The sequence below is a fragment of the Brassica napus genome, chromosome A3 (genome assembly GCF_020379485.1).
Source record: "Brassica napus cultivar Da-Ae chromosome A3, Da-Ae, whole genome shotgun sequence".
Lineage (NCBI taxonomy): Eukaryota > Viridiplantae > Streptophyta > Magnoliopsida > Brassicales > Brassicaceae > Brassica > Brassica napus.
Window position 1 is genome coordinate 12,353,078 of NC_063436.1, and position 19,217 is coordinate 12,372,294.

Sequence of the window (19,217 nt, forward strand, 5' to 3'; positions counted from 1 at the left end):
TCTCTATCTGATTATTTCAGGTTATGAATTATGTGTACTGAAAGTTTAAAATATATTAGTCTGTAATAATAACTAGTAACAAGGTGTAATGTACAAAACAAATCATTGTATATTAGTAATGTCAAATAAGAAACTTAAATAAAAAAAATATAAAGTTACACAATATATAATCCTAATATAAAATAATATATTTAAAATGTTTACGGTAATATCAAAGTTATGTATTTATAAAATAAAAAAAATCTTCACACGGGCGCTGGTCAAAAATTAATTATTATACCCTGCAATTATACACTGCAAAATTATTCATGGAATAAACTTATATTATACATAAAACTAAGTGTTTTCCAGCACCATGTGCAGCAATAGAAATTTCAGCTTTAAATTTTAATTAAACATAAAATTATATTAATACTAAATTTTATTATTTCCTACCAATTTTTAATATAAATTTCAATTTACTTAAACATAAAACTAAGATAAAATAATATTTTATTTATTTTAAATTATATTTAAGAATATACACATATATATATATTAAATGATAATTTTAGATAGATTTTCATTTATTTCTTTTGGTTAGTATATATTAAATCAATTTGTATAAATTTTCTTTAAAAACTGATATGATTTTTTTTACAATTATCAAAAAATAAAATTAAATATAATTTCTAAAATTTAAAATTTATAAATATAAATAGGAAACAAATGGTGTTACGAATAAAAGTTTATATTTTAGAAACAAATTGTATAAATCTTGTAAATCTTGTTTATTAATAAAAATTGTATGATTATAAAAATAAACTAAATAATATTTCGAAATTTATAAAATATTTTATATTTATTGCATTATTTAATATCATATTCGAACATATTTATTTTATGATGATTTTGAGTTATTTTCATATTCTGAAAAGTTTACTAACCATAGAAATCAACATTAAATGTAATTACCATGTAATATTTGACCATTACCTATATCATTTTTTTTAGCAAAAGTGATTATAGAGATAACATATATTAAATCACTTTTCAAATAATGTCTAGAGGATATGTACGTGCATTATTAGCCAGCGCCTGACTATATGGTTGGTCACTAGAACTTAGTATACCCGCTAACAAGTGGCTAGAACTTCATCTATTTTCTAACAAGCGCCTACCAGGTTTTAGAACACTAGTAGCTGCATGGATTATTTCTGATTCTTCAAAATTTAAATTTGACAGAGTAACAAATTTCAAAAAGAAAAGGAATTCCTGGGAAAACCTCACCTATACAATTGAAAGTTAACGATAAACAACAACTGCGGTGTAATGAGAATGTCTTGGAATCTAGCAAGATAAGAGAGATGAGGAATGTGCAAGAACGTGCAATATAGGGAAGAAACTCGAAAAGTAAGCGCATTTATATGGAGAAAAAAACATATATCTAATTTTAGCCTAACAATGTGGAAAGTTTGTGACTTGAAGACGAAGTAATATTTCTCTGAACATGGGAGACAGAAACTAAACAATACTACTAATCAATCTTTCCCAAGTCAAGTCTTTTTTAACTCACAACTTGTTATCTATGATACATTTTTTATGCCCTCCAACTTCATTCATCAAGTTGCTTACAGTCTTATATTCTGATTCTTTAAGATTTAAATTTGATCGTTAACAAGTGTCACCTATCAACGATCCATACACAAAGCAGCATCATGCGCCACCTTGATCTGCGCAGGAGATATTCACACTCTAGTGTTAAAGACCACCATTACAATCCGCCGGAAAAAGCTATAAATGGAGGAGGAAGAGCCAAAGAAAGGGGACCCGAATTCTTCCATAGCTAAGCTATATTCTCTTGATATTCACACTCCACTGTTGTCAAGTACCCTTTGTACTCATTGTTAAATCATCAATAAAACATCAATTTTCCATTGTTGATTAGAGCCTAGTCTTTCTTTTTATATCTTACTAGTCGACCAAGTTTTCCCAATCGTAAGACCTGTTTCTGAGTGAATTTTAGGATTCATCCAATTAAAAAAAAAAAAACAATTTGGTTGCGGTCGCACAATTAACACCTCTATTCTTATTCTTAAAAGCATGAACCATCCAGTGATAGTTTCGTGTCCATATAGGGTTCCCACGCACGGAAACTAGGATTCCGATGATGGATCCATGTAACTTAGTCATGTAGTCTGTTTGAAAGAAAAACTCTAAACTCTAGTTGAATCTTATGTAAAAAAAGTTTTTTTTGATGAATACAAATTCAACATTCATTCAAAAATAAAATAGACAGCCCAAAACCTTCATTTTTGTTGTTGTTGTTGTATATAAGAGTCTCACTCTGTTTTGGAAAAAGACCAAATCGTTCTCGATTAGCCAACCAGAGATCGAGTTTGCGCCTTCATTTACACATCAGAACGACCAGTGTTTCTCCTTTCCTCTCTTTTCTTATGTCTCTAGATTCATGCATGATCTCGCGACTCTGTTTTTTTTTCTCCAGATTGTTGATTCCCTAATTCTGGGTTTTATTAATTTAAAGATCAGGAATTTCGATGATTGTTGTCTTCTGTGTCACAAAGAAAATTGCAAATAAAATCATAAACATAACCCCAGATTAGGCATATATACTATTGTTGGTTGCTGAATCGTCTATATAATCTTTCTCATAAATCTAATCATCATTTATATACTAAAGCACAAGTTGTCAATAAAACTTTGACACATGGTATCAATTTACAAAAACCAAAAAAATAATAGATAATTTTTTTCATTCATCTCCTATTTATCTACAATTCAACTGTCTATCCTAATTTTTCTAAGAATTTAATCCCACGTTTTAGTCCACTTGTCTATTACCAAGCTGCTTTTTGTCAAACTGCTTTCTTTTCTATATAACTTGAAATCATCGTCAAGTTATTATCAATAAATTTTTAATACATTTCTTTTGTGTTCATTTTTTCAGAGTCTCACTTCACCGTACTTACATTGTATGAGAGCCCAAATACCAATTATATTCTGGTGGTGTCCGAGATTAGAAAAGAAATTATCAGCAAAGAAGGTAAACAAAGTATTTCTAAACTTCTTTTCTCTATAAATTGTTTTTCATAGCTGGTTTTATTTTTTGGTATGAGTTTTCATATATGTTCTTATGACTTATTTTTAGGAAATCTCTATTCCCTATTTGTTACAGATGGAGAAAACGTATTTGAAACAAGATATTGTAATGATTAATAAGAAACAAACACAGAAATGGAAAAAAGGAATAAAAGAAGTAGTCACTAAAAATATATAAGGGTTTTTGAAGTTTAGAAGATGATGAACGTGTTTGAGAAAAAGGTAAAGAAAAATCTCAAATGTGTTTTTTTGTAACATCAGAATATGGATATATTTTTTTCATAATTGTTTCTTTCTGTTGGGTTTCTAATAACTCTCAAACTATCAACAAAGTAGGTATAAATTTTAATAATGTTTTGTTATAGTTTATAATTATATCATTGTTCTATGATCAAAATTACAAATTTATGCTTTATATGGAAGATTTATCTACATGAAAAATACAAAGAATAACGAATGAATCACATAGAGTACTTTAAACTATATTTATATATGTTGGTATATATCTTAAATTTTTAACATAAAATGTTCGCTAGCTATATATATCTATTTCTCAAAAATACAAGATATATTGTTTTACCGTTTCCAAATTTTTTTAGGGTGAATGCAAAACCACCTCACATGACATTCATATCTATATTTATATAGTATTTAATTATAATAATAGTTTAATTTATTAATTATAAAATTACAAATTTATTATTTAATAATTTGAAGTATAATTATTTTGCCTCATGCTTAGCATGGGAATAACACTAGTATCATATAAATCAGCGTAAAAAAAAACATTTCTATATAGTGGTTTGGCATTCGGTTTTACCTGGTTTACATTTTATCTTTACCAAATTCTAACTGAATGGTTTAGTGTAAACCAACCATAAATGCCCTGTATTTCCTCTGTATCTCAGTCTCACTCTAATTGTGTACGATATATATGGACACGTTCACACGTTTCGAATTTCATCATAACCGAAAAGCATGTCCCTTTGCTGCTTCACAAGCAAACAGCGCAAAGCCTACATTTTCTTTTCTTTTTTTTTGGTAAAAGCCTTCACAATCTTACTCGTCTTATTCTCGATTCGCCTACTAGTTATCGACACTGTGCTCCCATTGACACATCTGCACGACCGGTAAGTTTTATGTCTCTAGATGCATGCATGCATGATGATCTCGCGACTCGTTTTTTTCCATGATTGTTGATCCCTAATTCTGGGTTTTTATTCATAAGATGCTGAATTTCGATGATCGTTGTTTTCTCCGAAATAGGAAAATAAAATCATAAACATTTCCGCATACATTTGATTTATCTTCACGCGTGTTTTCAGTCTTGATTTCATGTTTTGGTCTCTCACAAGGAAGGTATGGTGAAGGAAAATGAGTATTATGACATCTTATGCGTCAAAGCTGATGCTTCAGATGCTGACATTAAAAAGGCTTACTACCTAAAAGTATGTCATTTTTTTCTATCTATATATCTTTTCTGTAATCAACAAATCATCATGGAATCTCTCTGGTTGTAGTGTACAGTGTTTTGGAACTTTATCTGGTTTGATTCTATCTCAGGCAAGGAAAGTTCATCCAGACAAAAACCCTGGAGATCCTCAGGCTCAGTGGCGGAGCCACGTTACGTACGAGGGGGGCAACTGCCCCCAGTGCTTTTTCAAAATCCTGTGTAAAACATGAGTAATTTTTGTTATGCCTCTGTGTTTATAGCAAATTTATCCCTAGTTCTATAAGTAATTTTAGCTATGCCCCCAACAAAATATTTTTCTACATCCGCCCCTGCTCAGGCTGCTAAAAACTTTCAGGTGATTACAATTATTTTTGTCACAATATTGCAACTCTTGCTTGGGTTTTTGTGTTTACTGGAACCTTCACACACTATTTTACACACTAAAGTTCTGTTGCTGTAATGTCGTATCCTTTTGTAAATGAAAGGTATTAGGCGAGGCTTATCAGGTTTTGAGCAATCCGGAAAAGCGAGCAGCTTATGACAAATATGGCAAAGAAGGTGTCCAACAGTAAGTTGGTGTCTCTTTTTTTTTTTTTTTTTTATCTAATACCCTTTAAGTTAAGAATGTTATGAACTGAATGAAGGTGGTTCAATTTTGTTTTCTTTTCAGGGATGCAATGGTAGATCCTGCAGCTGTATTTGGTATGCTTTTCGGAAGCGAAGTCTTTGAAGAATATATTGGGCAGCTTGCACTTGCTTATTTGGCATCAATCGAAGCTGACTTAGAATCATATGAGCCTGACATCAGAAAACAAATTCTTCAAGACAAGATCAAAGTACATTGTTTTTCCTTTCTTCTTTATTAACAACTCAGTGATATGTTTATTTTATTTTTTCATGTATTGTGTATGGGAACTGGGTGCAGGCTCTGCAGAAGGAGAGGGAAGACAAGCTCGCTGCTACGTTGAAAAACAAACTCGAGCCGTTTGTGGAAGGACGAACTGATGAATTTATCGAATGGGCAAACGAAGAGGCAAAGCGTCTTTCTTCTGCCGGTACAAAAACCTTCTCTCTCTTTTTTTTTTGCATTAGATGATTAGATCTATGGAAGAAAATGTTTATGTAGATGGTCCATGATCATCTAGCTTTGACTCTTCAGGTTTTGGGGAGGCAATGATGCATACAATAGGCTACATTTACACAAGAAAAGCGGCTAAAGAAATGGGGAAAGACAAACGATATATGAAAGTGCCCTTCTTAGCGGAATGGGTGCGAGACAAAAGCCACCATATGAAATCTCAAGTCATGGCTGCTTCTGGTACTGTTTCGTTGCTTCAGTTGCAGGGTGAAGTGAACAAGTTGAATGAACACCAAGGTGATAACCGAGAGGAGCATATTCAGAAAGCCATTGAAGCTAAAATGGATGCTTTGCTTCAGTCTCTTTGGCAGATCAATGTTCTCGACATCGAATCCACTCTGTCTCATGTCTGCCAATCTGTAAGTCATCTTACATTACACAACCATCTTTTTTTTTTGTAGTAATAAATAACATTGTTGACAATCTTGCTTCTCTCGCAGGTGCTTAAAGACCCAAGTGTTACGAAGGATGTTCTTCGAGGTCGAGCCACGGGACTGAGGAAACTTGGGACGATCTTCCAGGTGGGCAAAAACAAAAGGGTTGGTAACTTAAATATAAAAGAAAAGCTCAATGCGTTTAGATTAAATATTGGTGCTTTGTTTCTTGAGAGCCAAAGTATAAAACAGTGAATCTCTCTCTATTTCTGTGTTTGAAAGGGTGATAAGAAGCCATACACCAGAGGAAGCAGCTTGCGTAATGAATCCGACGTGAAACAAGACACCGGAGGTTCTTCAAAGGCAATGTCTTGAAACTATGATGAACTTCGCAAGAAAACAGAGAGAAACCGGAATTGAATTTTGCTGTTTCTTTTTAATTTTTTTTTTTTTTTTGCTATCGGTTCAAGTTGAATTCATCCTTTTCTGTTACTTTATCAGATTTGTAGAGATTGTTACCTGAGTTAGAGATGATACATCGAAGAGTATTATTAGAAGAGGAAATTCTCTTGAAAGTTTATGTAATTTTAACCGTGGTGTGTTTCTCTCGCCTGATTACTACAACCTATTCCTATTCTTCAAAGTATATGGCAAACATCTCAATGGGTTTTATTGAAATCCTACCTCTTTCACAAGGTGTTAATGTCATATTTGTTACTGTTGATATATTGAGTAAATATAGACATTTTGTGGGCTTAAAGCACCTAGTGCAACTATGTAGCTTTGAAGTATTTAAGGGAAGTGGTTAGGCTACATGGTAATTATCTTACTTCTATAGTATTAAATAGAGACAAGATATTTTTTCAGTTCTTTTTGGAAAGAATTGTTTAAGCAGTTTGGTATGAAGCTGAAATATAGCACTGCTTTTCATCCTTAGTCAGATGGGCAAACGGAGGTACTCAATCATTGTCTTGAGACTTACTTACGCTGTTTTGCTTCCCCTCATCCAAAGTCTTGGGCGAAATATTTGTTGTGGGCAGACATATGGTACAATACCAGTTATCATATTTCATTAAACACTAAGCCATTTCAGGTGGTGCATGGAAGGGCACCACTAAATTTATTGCATTTTGAGTCGGGTTTAATCTCTAATTTCATGGTTTGAGAAGATGTTGAAAGAAAGAGATGTGATGTTGCAGACACATTAAAGAACATTTGGTGTTGGCACAGAATAGAATGAAGAATGATGTAGATAAAAACTGGCAAGAGTTGGAGTTTGGCATTGGTGATAAGGTGTTTTTGAAGCTTAGACCGTACTGATAACAATAATTTTCAAAATGATTGTGCCAGAAGTTCGCTGCACGATCTATGGATCGTATGAAGTGTTGAAAGTGCCGAAGCAGTTGCCTATAAGTTGTGAATGCCTTTGGAGTCGGAGATTCACCCGATGTTTCATGTTTATTAGTTGAAACTGGGGTTGGATAGGAATCATCAAGTTTCTGAGTTACCTAAATCTTTTACGGAGAAGATGTTAGATACACGTTATGATAAAACTGGTCATTTGGAGGTATTGGTTAACCGGAAAAGTCTTCTTCCGCATGATAACTCTAGAGTTCGTACGGCTGATTTGATCCAAGAATTTCCTTCTTTGAAGATTCAGGGCAACTTCGCTTGCTGAAGGGAATAGCAATATTGTGAGAGTTTGTTCACTACGCATTGGCGATGATAAGAGAGTTTTTGAAATTTGAAGGCTAGATCTATTTCAGAGTCTTTCTAGAATCGATTTAGAGTTGTAATTCGTTGATAAGTAATAAATAGTGGTTCTTTGCTTATCAGAGACCACTAGACCAAACATCCTACTTGGTTCGTCTAAGAAAAACATATTATTTATCAAATGGTATTATAAACACCCATAAATCTCAGGTAGCAGAAGAGGAGACCGGACATGGTTGCAAACAGGGCCATTTAGGCCAAGACTTTCCCATTTTTATGTCCTTCACGAATACAATCTATAACATAGTGTCATTGATCTACCTCTGAATGAATGAAGCTGTTTTCTATTCCCTTTAAGAATTTTATTGTGATGTAGATGGTGTGACGTTCTGAGCTAAGTAGCTTTCACTTTCTCTGCATATCTGCTTGTATCTTCCGAGTAAAGTACACCCTCTCGCGATAGAAGACGTACAAGGGCTAGAGAAAATCGAGCCTGTAATAATCATGTTAAGAGAGCAAAAGCTGTGCGTGGGTTATATGGCTTATTAAAGGTGTAGCAAAAACATTTACCCATTGAAATCCCACGAGAGCGAACCAGCAGCCTCTCAAACCAAATCCTCCATTGCTCAGAAGCTTTTAGTCAATTGTAAACAATGCAAAAAGAAGAGAGAGTTACGGAACTCTATTTTGGAATTTAGTAGAGCTATGGAGACTGAGGCTAAGAGTGAGTGATTACCATAAGTAAAAGCCCAGCAACGGCCAAGCATCCAGCAGTTGACAAGCTGATATATCTAAGATCTCTTCCAGCCTCCATTTTACAACAACAGTGTTAGCTCTTTTGGATCAGGGTTTAGACTGTGAGACACAAAAATCCAAACTTACTTACCAGTAAGGTGCCTTCTAGACTGAGAGTACTCGGAGTGATGGATAGAGCAAGGAAATATGGTATTATGACTTTGTGCATCTGTCACAATATGTATTTCAACTGTTTAGTAACAGATAAAGCAAGAAAACGCGTTGCTATGAACACCTGACAAAATGTAAAGAAGGAAAAAAATAATACCTCAAATGTGACAACCTTGTCCTGTGTGAAGATGGTAGGGAACATCCATGGAATTGCTGTTCCGATGGTTCCCACTACTATTCCAAGTGTAGCACCAATGATAACGAGTGACTTCAGAAGCATTCTGGCCTACAGACAACAGCGCAAAACAAAGATGCTTTTAGAGGTAAAAGCAAGAAGAAGATGTACCAATGGTTTCCTCAGCTTACTTTGGGCAAATTGCGATTGATTCCGAATAACAACTCAGGCATAAAGGACTGTGCAGTTTGAGAGAGAGGCTCCCCCAAAATTGTACAAATGTTATATGTCTGAAGCATAACCTAGAGAGACCAAAAGAGCCGAAGAAGTGTTATAGAACAAACTCAAAGAAGGAGACGTGGTTAGTGTTGAATATATATACAAGTACATATCACCTGATGAGCAGCTATCACGCTTGTTCCCATTGATGTAGCAAAGTACACAAGGAGCGAATAAAACAAAACCTAAAGGGAAGAAACACAAATATCATCTACGTACATAGCAACCTTGTTGCAACTGAGTGTCTAGTTAGATACAAATAAAGTAGTAACCTTTGACATCATGGTCATAAAGACTGGGGCAGCCAGCCCAATAATGGTAAAGAGTTCACTTGGAGAAGGAACACAGAGTGAGAAAGCGTTGTATCCTTTCTTGTTCAATGCGTCCATCATCATATAAGCTGCAACAACCTAAAACATCTCGAATTAAAACCATATTGATAAAAGCTGATAAACGGAACCTTGTAGATTTCAGCTTACTTGTGACACCATAGTTGCCCAAGCTGCACCTGCTATACCGTATCCTAGAAAGGTGCATAAGACTAGATCGCCAGCACCGTTTATTGCACTAGCAACTGCCAGTGCCTTTAAAGGTCCCCATGAGTCTTTCATACCAAGACTGAGACAAAGGATTAAGAACGTAACAGTGAGATAGAATCCTCTGGGTACTTTTAAGGCCCCACATTCAGAAGTGTGCGACAATGCTGAAACTTTGGACGTGCAAAAATGCAACGTGCAGATGAAAATGAGGTATAAGGAGACCTTGCACTTTGAGCAACCCATCCAATGAGAACAGCTGGCCATGCTAGACCACGAATCTGAGAATGAAAAAATAAAAACAATCGTCACTTCAAAGGAAGAAAGAGGAAAGTCTCTTAAGATTCAAGTTTTCCTCAAGAATTAAAAACACTCAAGGCTATCAAACATACTATATGTTTATACGCACATGGACCAAACATACTATTTTTCTATAGTCATAGAGCCACCAGACTAACCTAAACCACACAACATTAAAATCTGAAAATTTACAACATAAGAGAACAAACCTGAACATATGTATTTGCCGCCGGGACAATCTCAGCATTCTTTGCACCTGTAAAAGCTGAAAGAAGACTAAACCGTCAACGGTCTGTTGATTTAGTAATATTCACAGACTTGTTACTCTTCAGCTTACAAATAAAATATTTATTGTTACCAGTTAGTACCCCGGAACCAAATAGTCTTGTAAGTGCCATCATCACAACTCCACAAGCCAAGCCGATGAAAAGCAAGATGGATATCTGATGTTGTACCTCATCTTTATCCTGCATAACCACTATTCTATTAGGAAGTTGCTAATAAATGTGAAAAATAAACATATCTCCTGAATATTCAGTTCTAATAAACTGACCCCGCGAGCAAGAGAGGTGGCAACAAGATTTGAAGTGGCAACTGAGAGGAACATGAAAGTATAAGACAAATAATCACAGACGACGGTTGCAGGACCTGTTTCATCCATAATGAAATTTAGATATTACTGTTACTTGAACCAGTAGGAAGAACGCAGTCGCATATTTTCAGTTGGGAGTAGAGTAACAAATCTGAGATATAGTATGAAATCAAATGTTCAGAGTCTAAAGACATCACCTAAAGCAGCGAGTTCGACAGAGCTTCCTTGACCAATGACGGCGGTGTCAATGAGACTCATCAAGGGACCGCATATCCACAGTCCAGCAGCAGGTCCCGTAAACATGACTATCTCTTTCATCTGTCCCCAAATACTCTGATCCGCTAAATCATCTATCTTCTTCACTTCTTCTACTTCCACCTCAGCCGCCTCTTGTACAAGCTCAGTCACCTCCTCCGTGTCCCGTGAAATGGAGCCACTAGGACTTGAACAGTTTCTTATAAACCTGGCAGAGCTCCTGAAACTCGGGAATGGAGGCTTACATGCCCGTAAATTGATTGGAGATGGGAATGGCAGCTTATGGTTAGAAGAAATAGGGGAAAAAGTGAAAGCTAGTGTTTTGCACTGACTCTGCATACTCTCTTTCTTCTTCTTCTTCTTCTGCTTTGGCTTGAAAGCTTCGCAGGCGTGTAAATGATAAAAACCCAACTCACCAACCAACCAACTCTCATTCTTTATGTTTACTTGCAACTTGTAAGCATTCAGTTTACCAATTGGTATGCAAACCGGTTCTCCTAATTGAAACCAGCCAGTGATTGATTGTTATTTATTGCTGTAGAAGCTGGAAAACCGGGTTTTAATTGGTCCAACAATTGCCCCCCTCCCCCAACTAATACGAGAAGCAAAGTATTATGAGAAATGCAAAAAAGGTGGAAAATTGATAATAAGGCAATGAGTGTTTGTGGTTGCTCAAAAAAAGAAGGCAATGTGTGATTGTAAACGAGTCCAACTGTTTATTTTGGTGTCGGAGACAAAAGACAAGAAGATCTTTTAAAATAATGCATCAAACTCACTTATGAGATAACTGACCCTACTTTGTATCCTTGTGACTTGCAAGTTGCAAGCAGTTGCGCCTTCATCTCATTTTGACTTCGAATGCATGAGAAAAAAACTTACGGGCTTTTTTGTTAAGCCCATAGAAATAAAATTTGTACCTTGTTATAGCCGTGTTCTTTTATTCAACTTTTGCTAATGAATCTACAATTCTCTTTGCTTTGTATTCGTAGCGTTCATACAGTTTTTTAGTTAAGAGTTTGCCGGGTCGAATCGTTAGGAGTATTTTGGGCGATGTTGTCCTTTTGACCAAAAAAAAAAAGAAAGATACGATGTTGTCCTCTTTAATTTCCAAACATGAAAGATGCATAGTAAAACTGACGACCAAAATTGAAAAACAAAGAGCCTTGGTAAAGATCTAAACAAACGAACCCGAATCTATCTCCTTGAAATACACCAACCGTGTCTGCTCATTGTTTCTCAAAGGCTATGAGTGTGGTTGACATGAGGATGACTGATCGGAGGAGGTGCAGCCATTACCGGTGGAGGACACTGGTAGCATTTCGTGAAAAGTCCGAATGTGTCAATCTGGTGAACAAAATTTATCATACTGGCCCAACCACCAAACCCAAATCCAACTATGAACACCCACACTACAATGAACGCGTTGATGGTGAAAGCTCCCGTCCACCTTCCTAGAAACCTCGGCGGCTGCTCCACAGCGTTCTCACGTGCAGCGGATGAGCGGAAGGTGAAGATGTGAGCCAGTGCAGGGATGATGTAGACGGTGAAGCTGACGAGGAGTGATCCCACGGTTGAGTTAATGGGACCGAAGAAAGGGAATATGATTGCCAGGAACCAGATGGGTATAACCACAGGAAGCCTCGCGGCGGCTCTCTTGCACATGCTCCGGCACTCGTGCATGCCTATCAGCTTCTCCCACACGAAGTATAGAGGCGTGCAGGCGAACCCAAACGTGATGAATTGGTGGATGAGCATGAGTACCACTGCAAAGTCGCGGAAAAGGTTCTTTGGGAGGAGAGCGAATGCGTTTGAATGGTTTAGAAGCAAATCGCCAAACGCCCAATATACCGCAGATGCAGAAGGCAGCGTCAGCGTCAAAACGTATAGAGTCGCAAACAGGTAAATAGACTTGAACTTCTGCGGCTTCCACATCGCATGCATTATTTCTCTGCTCCAACAACACATGAACACAAATTCAGTTTACATAATTAATTGAAGTAAATGTGTGAATAGAAAAACAAAGAACCGAGTGGTCCTTTTCATCGATCTCTGTAACTCCGATTATACCCTTACGATACATGGATTAGTGGGGCTAAGAAGGTAAAAGAAAAATCATACACAGTAACAGCATGGCCACCGAATGTGTAAAGAATGTTTGTTGCCCCTGTGAAATATAACACCAGCTTGCTTGGTCCCGAATGCTTCACTCCTTCTACCTATTATTATACCAATATTGTTTGTTACATATATTATTAATCTCAAACTGATTCATATATCTGTATTATTATAAGTAATGCATCATTGATGCATTAAACCATGTCTGACACCAATGTATATAGGGTTGGGCAAAAGTGGTCCCAACCACATGTTGCTTGAAACAAAAGGGCCAAAAACACAAGGAAGAAGACAACTTTTTTGATGTTTTTGAGTCCCCTTAAGTTACAACATCACCAGCTAATCTATCTAACCGTATAACTTACCAAAACATAAAAAGTTCCTTCAGTAATTAATTTACCTGACCATGGAGGATGGAGGCAATGGTGAGGTACCAAGCAGTGTAAGTGGTCATCAAGAGTCCAAGAAAAGACCAAACCCTGTAGTTGTGGAAGGAAGGGATGAAGACTGTGGTTGCACAACATGCCCCAAATATGTATGTCCATGTCCTCTTATCCAGATTGTCATTTATGTAATATATGTTGCTGCACATTCATTCATCGTTCATTAAAACCACAACATCATCGATCTCATTAAAAAAAGAAAAAAATATATATATCTGGGTTGTAATCTTCTTTTACCGATCAATAAAGAATTTGGGATGATTTCTAGTAAGTACCTGGCACAAGCTATGAGTTGAATGACAGATCCAAAGAGAAGAAAGGTGCAGTTGAATGCTAACCCGACATTCCTCCAGTGCTTCCCAAGCAATCCATCAAGAACCTCGAACCACTTCACATTGTAAAAAAAAATCCATGTAATTAGTATATATATATATATATATATATATATGTTTTCAAATGAAACAGGATGTAGAAAAGAACTAACTAGAATAATTTGATACTGTTACCTGAATGACATGGTTTCTGAAGTTAACTTTCTCTCTCTCTTTCCTTGTTCTGTATTCGACATAAAGAATGCTGATGAGGTATGCAGTCCAACTACCCAAGATGCCGTAGAAGAGCTGAAACAGAATTCCTGACAGCATCCCTAGCTGTGAAAATGAATATGGAAGCGTCAACAGCACTTGCGCCACCTACAGAAAACAGACAAATTCATCAAGTTACACAAAGTGAGAGTATAAAAACGGAAATTTTTTTGTTATCATCTACAAAATACAGTATAGGTGTCGTACCTGGTTGGAAGCGCAGCTGAACCAAGCATCATAGACAGAACCGCCATGCCAAAACAAGTTGGAAAGCTTAGATTTCATGTCTGAGTCTTTCCCTTCACTCTCCATCTCCACATAGTTCCCAACAACAACGGTCTCCACTGCTTTCTCACCGTTCTCCATTGCTTGTCTTCTCTTTGTGTAGAGACCAATACTAGTGAATGGAGAGAGGAGACACTAGATAATATATATAGAGATAAAGGAATAGAAGAGTGAAAGTTCAAAAGAAAAAAAGAATATAAGAGTGTGATTGTGTGTAGACAGAGAGGGAGACAGGAAGTAGTATTTCAAGGCAAGAGGATGATGAGCAAAGACCAAGCAAACTCCCCTTCCTTTTGTTCTTGATAGCTACTTGTGAGAGATTTTGTTTTGGGAGTTGCAACATAGAATCAAATTTATACTATATACTACTCTCTCTCTCTCTCTCTCTCTCTCTCTCTCTCTCTCTCTCTCTCTCTCTCTCTCTCTCTCTCTCTCTCTCTCTCTCTCTCTCTCTCTCTCTCTCTCTCTCTCTCTCTCTCTCTCTCTCTCTCTCTCTCTCTTTTTTTTTTTTGCTGTAAAAAGCTTTAAAGTAGACTATTTGCCAAAGTATCCAAAATTTATTTAAAGAATAGTGTATTCAGTATCATGAGAATTTATTACAAAATAGGGAGCTTTTTTTTTTTTTTTGATCAACTACAAAATAGGGTGTTATTTTGATCATGGAAATGGGATGTGCATAATTGAAGTCTCTTTTAAAACAAAAAAAAAATACTCTATCCGCTTCAAAATGTTACATATTTTAGATTTTTCGTATATTTTAATAAAACACATTAAACTTGCATAATTTTATGTGATTTTGTTTTTTCTATAACTTTAAGCTAATAAAAATCCAGGAGTACAATTAAGCTTTTTGAAGTTTACAATTAATTAATAAAACATGCATTAAAAATATAAAAATAGATTTTTTTGAAATGATTTTTTTTTAAATACGTAACTTTATGAAAATGAGGGAGTAAGTATGAATAATGTCTCCGTCGAAAGATTTCTAACACAAAAAAATCAAAGAATTGAAAATCAATGCCGCTTTATCATAAGCTGGGAATGAAAACAGGAGTGACTCTATTTTATTATTTTAACTCTGTTTGTTGTTTTCTTAAATGGTTTTATCAGTAGATTAATATCAAAACAAATTAGCCTAATCACATGGTTTAACGGCGAGACACTTTTTGCTCGCACGAGTGCGCTTTCGATTTTCGAGCAAATGATTCGTTCACTATTTTTAAGCTATGCCTATTCGTTAAGTTAAAACATTTTCACTTGGCTATGAGTTGAGTATATTATACTATTACAAATGCATCATATATTCATATCTATAAATCTTCTTTCGCATGATCATAACTCGTCTGGTATCAATGATACGATATAAATTTTTATAAATGTATATTTATATTTTTGAAACGAAAACAAAAAGAAAAATCTGCAATGTAGTACATTAATATTCTCCCATGCTTCGAACAAAGATTGTAAATATCGATGTTGCTTATAGAATTATGTACTTGTATTTATTGATCTAGTTCTACCGTTGGATGATTTAAATGTACTCCCTCCCTCTGCACTACTACATTTACAGCTGAAAATAATGGGCTGTCAACAACAAAATAATCACTTAGATGGATGTTTGCATAAAGAAAACTTCACACTTGATATTTCACAATTTTCACTGATGATCAAACATCACGGAAAACATGTTACCCTACTATTGTTTTATGTACCAGGGTAGAAATCAAGAAGCATGGATAATTGGGATATATTTTAGGTACACGATAAATAGATAGGATAAAATAAAATTACAAAAGAAGAGAGAATATTAATAAAGTAGACCGAATCATTGCTAGAAAACAAGCGTGGTCGCTTTTTTATAATAAGAGGGAACTTCGCTTTTATGTTCTACTAGGTTAAGATCCGCGCCTTACGCGGGATGAACATTATATATAAATTATTTTTAAGTATTATGTATTTTTTACATATTATGAAATAATAAATATATATTGAATAATTAAAAGTTTAGTAACTATTACGTATATAATTAAATTGATACAAATACTTAAATAAATTTTATTAATCCAGACAAACACTTTTTTCTATTTTATATGGTATAAAATTAAGTTTAAATGATATTAACATAGGTATATAGTATATTTTTAATATTGACATCTGTTAAAAAATATTTTATACTCATATTATTTTTGATCATTTGTATTTATTTATAACAATTTTTTTTTTAAATCAATGATAACAATAAAACATTTGTGGAATGTTTAATAGTTTTAGTAATTTATAATTTTAAAACATTCAATGAAAAGTTTAAAATCTAAATATTAAGTTGTTAATAATTGTTCAAAATGTTTATCAAAAAATTTCAAAGCAAATTCAAAATTAAAATACTTATGTATTTTATATGGTATATAATTTATTTTTAAAAAAATATTAATATACATATATATATATATAATATTTATTAAATGAAATTTTCTACTTATGTAATTTCGTAATCATTTGTATCTTGTTATAACATAAATTTTAAACCATGGATCAAAAAAATTTCAATGTGAGATTTTTAACAACTTTAGTCATTTATATTTGTTTTTAAAAATTCAAAATATAACATATAGAAAAGAATCTAAATTGTTATTATATAGTTAATGTGGTTGTTTAATTTATTTTAATAAGTTAAAATTTTAAAAAATGATAGAGAATAGACTAATTTTTATCAAATCTTTATTTTTCAAAATCATTAATTATCATATATACCTTAGCCACATTAGGTAATTCCGTGATTTTTATTTAAGGAAACAATGAAGAAAATTTATGATTAATATTTGGTTAGTTTAATAAAAAGCTTATTATATATTTATATGGACCAACATATTTTTCTAAGGATTCTAAGAATGATTGTGGTGATGACATGTGGCTACAAAAATATGTTGTAATGCATCTCTTTTAATATATAGGGGATGTGTTTCAAAGAAAAATGTTTTCTCACATGCCCCATTCCCCTCTATGAAATTTGTGCTCTCTTTTTTATTATTGTTCTCAGTTGATGTAACTCTTAATTTGTTCCGTAGACTAATATGCATATATGTCAGCACTTTATTTATTTTGATCTATAACACATATTTTATCCATTTGAGTTTTGATTGATGATAATATAGTCACCAAATAATGAAAAGGAAAATTTTCTATTAAAAAGAAATGAAATTTGCATGTTGAAAAGGTGTAAAAAAATTATATATATAATTAAATAAATTTAAAGAATGAGTATATATTATTATAATATATTATTACTTTTCAAAAAACATAATTTTAATTAATATTTTTCCAAATGAGCATTTTACAATAATACAACTCAAACTTGAGAAAAAATCGGTACAATCATGTTTGTGGCTAACAGTCCCGGGGCAGACATCAACCTCTTCACTTCAGCGGGTTAATCTGGTCTCAAAAACAGACATATTTTGTCTGCTAATGCGTATAATATCTATCTTCCTTGCAAATCCATTGACCCCAAAATAAAATATTTATTTGAAAACAGTTTAAATGTAATTTACCAAAAAAAACAAGTTAAATGAAAGTCTACTGTCTTTTTCCAAGTGATCGTTGTTTCTTTGTTTAGATTCTCCTTATGAGTCAGATTAATAAGCTGTGTGCTCTTAGTTTGTTATTTTATTAATTAAGAGGTGTAAACCTTTTCATGACCTCATTGAGGTGTTTTTCTGATGCTAATACTATGTTAGAAACTATAACATAATTATTGATAATATACACTCCTGACGTCAAAAACAAAAATACACTCCTGATGATAATAATGATCATTACTCATTATATATATATAGCAAGCTAGATGAATTTAAAATTCATTGTTTTGCATCATTTCATATACATTAGACATATTCATTATTTACGACCTTATAGCATCATATTTCATAATGAGTTCGTCTTTTCAATGACTAATAGAATAAAACAAAAACACCATTGCTAGAAAGTAGAAATAATGACAAAAGAACATGCAATGAGTCTTTTACCTCTTATTTTATTGAGATTTTTCCAAAAAAAAAATTTCCAGACACAAAACTGTTTTTGTCGACATTATTAGTCGAACATATTAATTATTTACAAAAATATCATTATAAACTTTTTAATATATAATACCTCAAACGTCATTACCATTTTTTTTATTTAGTTGCAAACCATCATCATCAATATCATCAACCATCATAAATAACCAATATCAAAAACCAGGTTTTCAATGTCTTTTAATTCTATTTAATATATCATTCTCATTTCTTACACATAAACTCTTTATCTTGTATTTTCTTTCTCATTTTGCTTAAAAACTCTCAAATATTTGATTTAAAATTACATTTTCATTTAACTTCCTAAAATTTAATGATTTTTAGTTATTAACAACTAAATATATTTCATTCATTTTAAATTTAAAATTATAGATGCTGAAAAAGATAAAAATGAATCTCACCAAATCTAGTAACTATTTCTTAATTTTGAATTCTTCAAATCCATTTTTTGAATAAAATTTCTGGTGGAAAAATATTATGATTAAACTTATTCTATTCAAATATACAAAAATAACATAGAAACATTCTTCTCCATTTTATTTTATATAAAAAAATACCAAAATACTACATTCATAATACCATTTTTCGTGGTTACTTTAACCATTTTTATACTCATTTTAAAAAAGTAAAAAAAGACATTTATCACCGGTAAACTAATATAGACTTAGAGTTTAGAGTAGAATGGTGAGTTAAGTTTTTGGAATGTAAAAATTTAGATTCTAATAAATATATAAATAAATACTTAAAACATTTTAATTAAATAAAAAATAGTTTTAAAAATAATTTTCGGATTTCAAAAAAAAAATTGAAAAACAAATTCAAAAAATATTATTAAAAATTTGAATTTGAAAAGGTATAATTCAAAAACATAAAAATTATAATTTATTTATTATATAT

At 33.1% G+C, this 19,217-nt stretch overlaps 2 protein-coding genes and 1 pseudogene across 3 annotated transcripts; 1 reads left to right on the forward strand and 2 right to left on the reverse strand.

The window, feature by feature from the left end:
- Positions 1-1,480: 1,480 nt before the first annotated feature.
- On the forward strand, positions 1,481-7,045 carry LOC106375320 (chaperone protein dnaJ 10-like). 2 transcript variants are annotated; one of them, XM_048775953.1, is made up of 10 exons: positions 1,481-4,229; positions 4,425-4,547; positions 4,663-4,704; positions 4,890-4,907; positions 5,038-5,120; positions 5,223-5,388; positions 5,478-5,607; positions 5,712-6,049; positions 6,131-6,211; positions 6,347-7,045. In XM_048775953.1, the coding sequence occupies exons 2-10, from the start codon at positions 4,461-4,463 to the stop codon at positions 6,437-6,439; spliced, it is 1,038 nt and encodes a 345-aa protein (XP_048631910.1). In that variant the 5' UTR covers positions 1,481-4,229; positions 4,425-4,460; the 3' UTR covers positions 6,440-7,045. The 2 variants fall into 2 exon arrangements, with proteins under 2 accessions (XP_048631910.1, XP_048631909.1); XM_048775952.1 differs by having other exon boundaries at positions 1,482-4,229; positions 4,663-4,907; positions 6,131-6,229; positions 6,347-7,039.
- An 883-nt stretch (positions 7,046-7,928) lies between these two features.
- LOC106389508 lies at positions 7,929-11,269 on the reverse strand (annotated as a pseudogene).
- A 625-nt stretch (positions 11,270-11,894) lies between these two features.
- LOC111216263 (auxin transporter-like protein 2) lies at positions 11,895-14,578 on the reverse strand. The gene is made up of 6 exons (XM_048775951.1): positions 14,170-14,578; positions 13,885-14,070; positions 13,654-13,766; positions 13,336-13,519; positions 12,939-13,036; positions 11,895-12,768 (listed from the first exon to the last, which is right to left on the reverse strand). Exons 1-6 carry the CDS (start codon positions 14,326-14,328, stop codon positions 12,057-12,059), a joined length of 1,452 nt encoding a protein of 483 aa, XP_048631908.1. The 5' UTR covers positions 14,329-14,578; the 3' UTR covers positions 11,895-12,056.
- Between the last annotated feature and the right edge of the window lie 4,639 nt (positions 14,579-19,217).

Coding starts and splice junctions, on each gene's coding strand:
- LOC111216263 (XM_048775951.1), bottom strand. CDS start 14,328: ATGGAGAACGGTGAGAAAGCAGTGGAGACCGTTGTTGTTGGGAACTAT. Junction 14,071..14,169: donor TCAGCTGCGCTTCCAACCAG/GTACGACACCTA, acceptor TGTTTTCTGTAG/GTGGCGCAAGTGCTGTTGAC. Junction 13,037..13,335: donor CCTCCATCCTCCATGGTCAG/GTAAATTAATTA, acceptor GTATAATAATAG/GTAGAAGGAGTGAAGCATTC.
- LOC106375320 (XM_048775953.1), top strand. CDS start 4,461: ATGGTGAAGGAAAATGAGTATTATGACATCTTATGCGTCAAAGCTGAT. Junction 4,548..4,662: donor AAAAGGCTTACTACCTAAAA/GTATGTCATTTT, acceptor ATTCTATCTCAG/GCAAGGAAAGTTCATCCAGA. Junction 5,608..5,711: donor AAAGCGTCTTTCTTCTGCCG/GTACAAAAACCT, acceptor TTGACTCTTCAG/GTTTTGGGGAGGCAATGATG.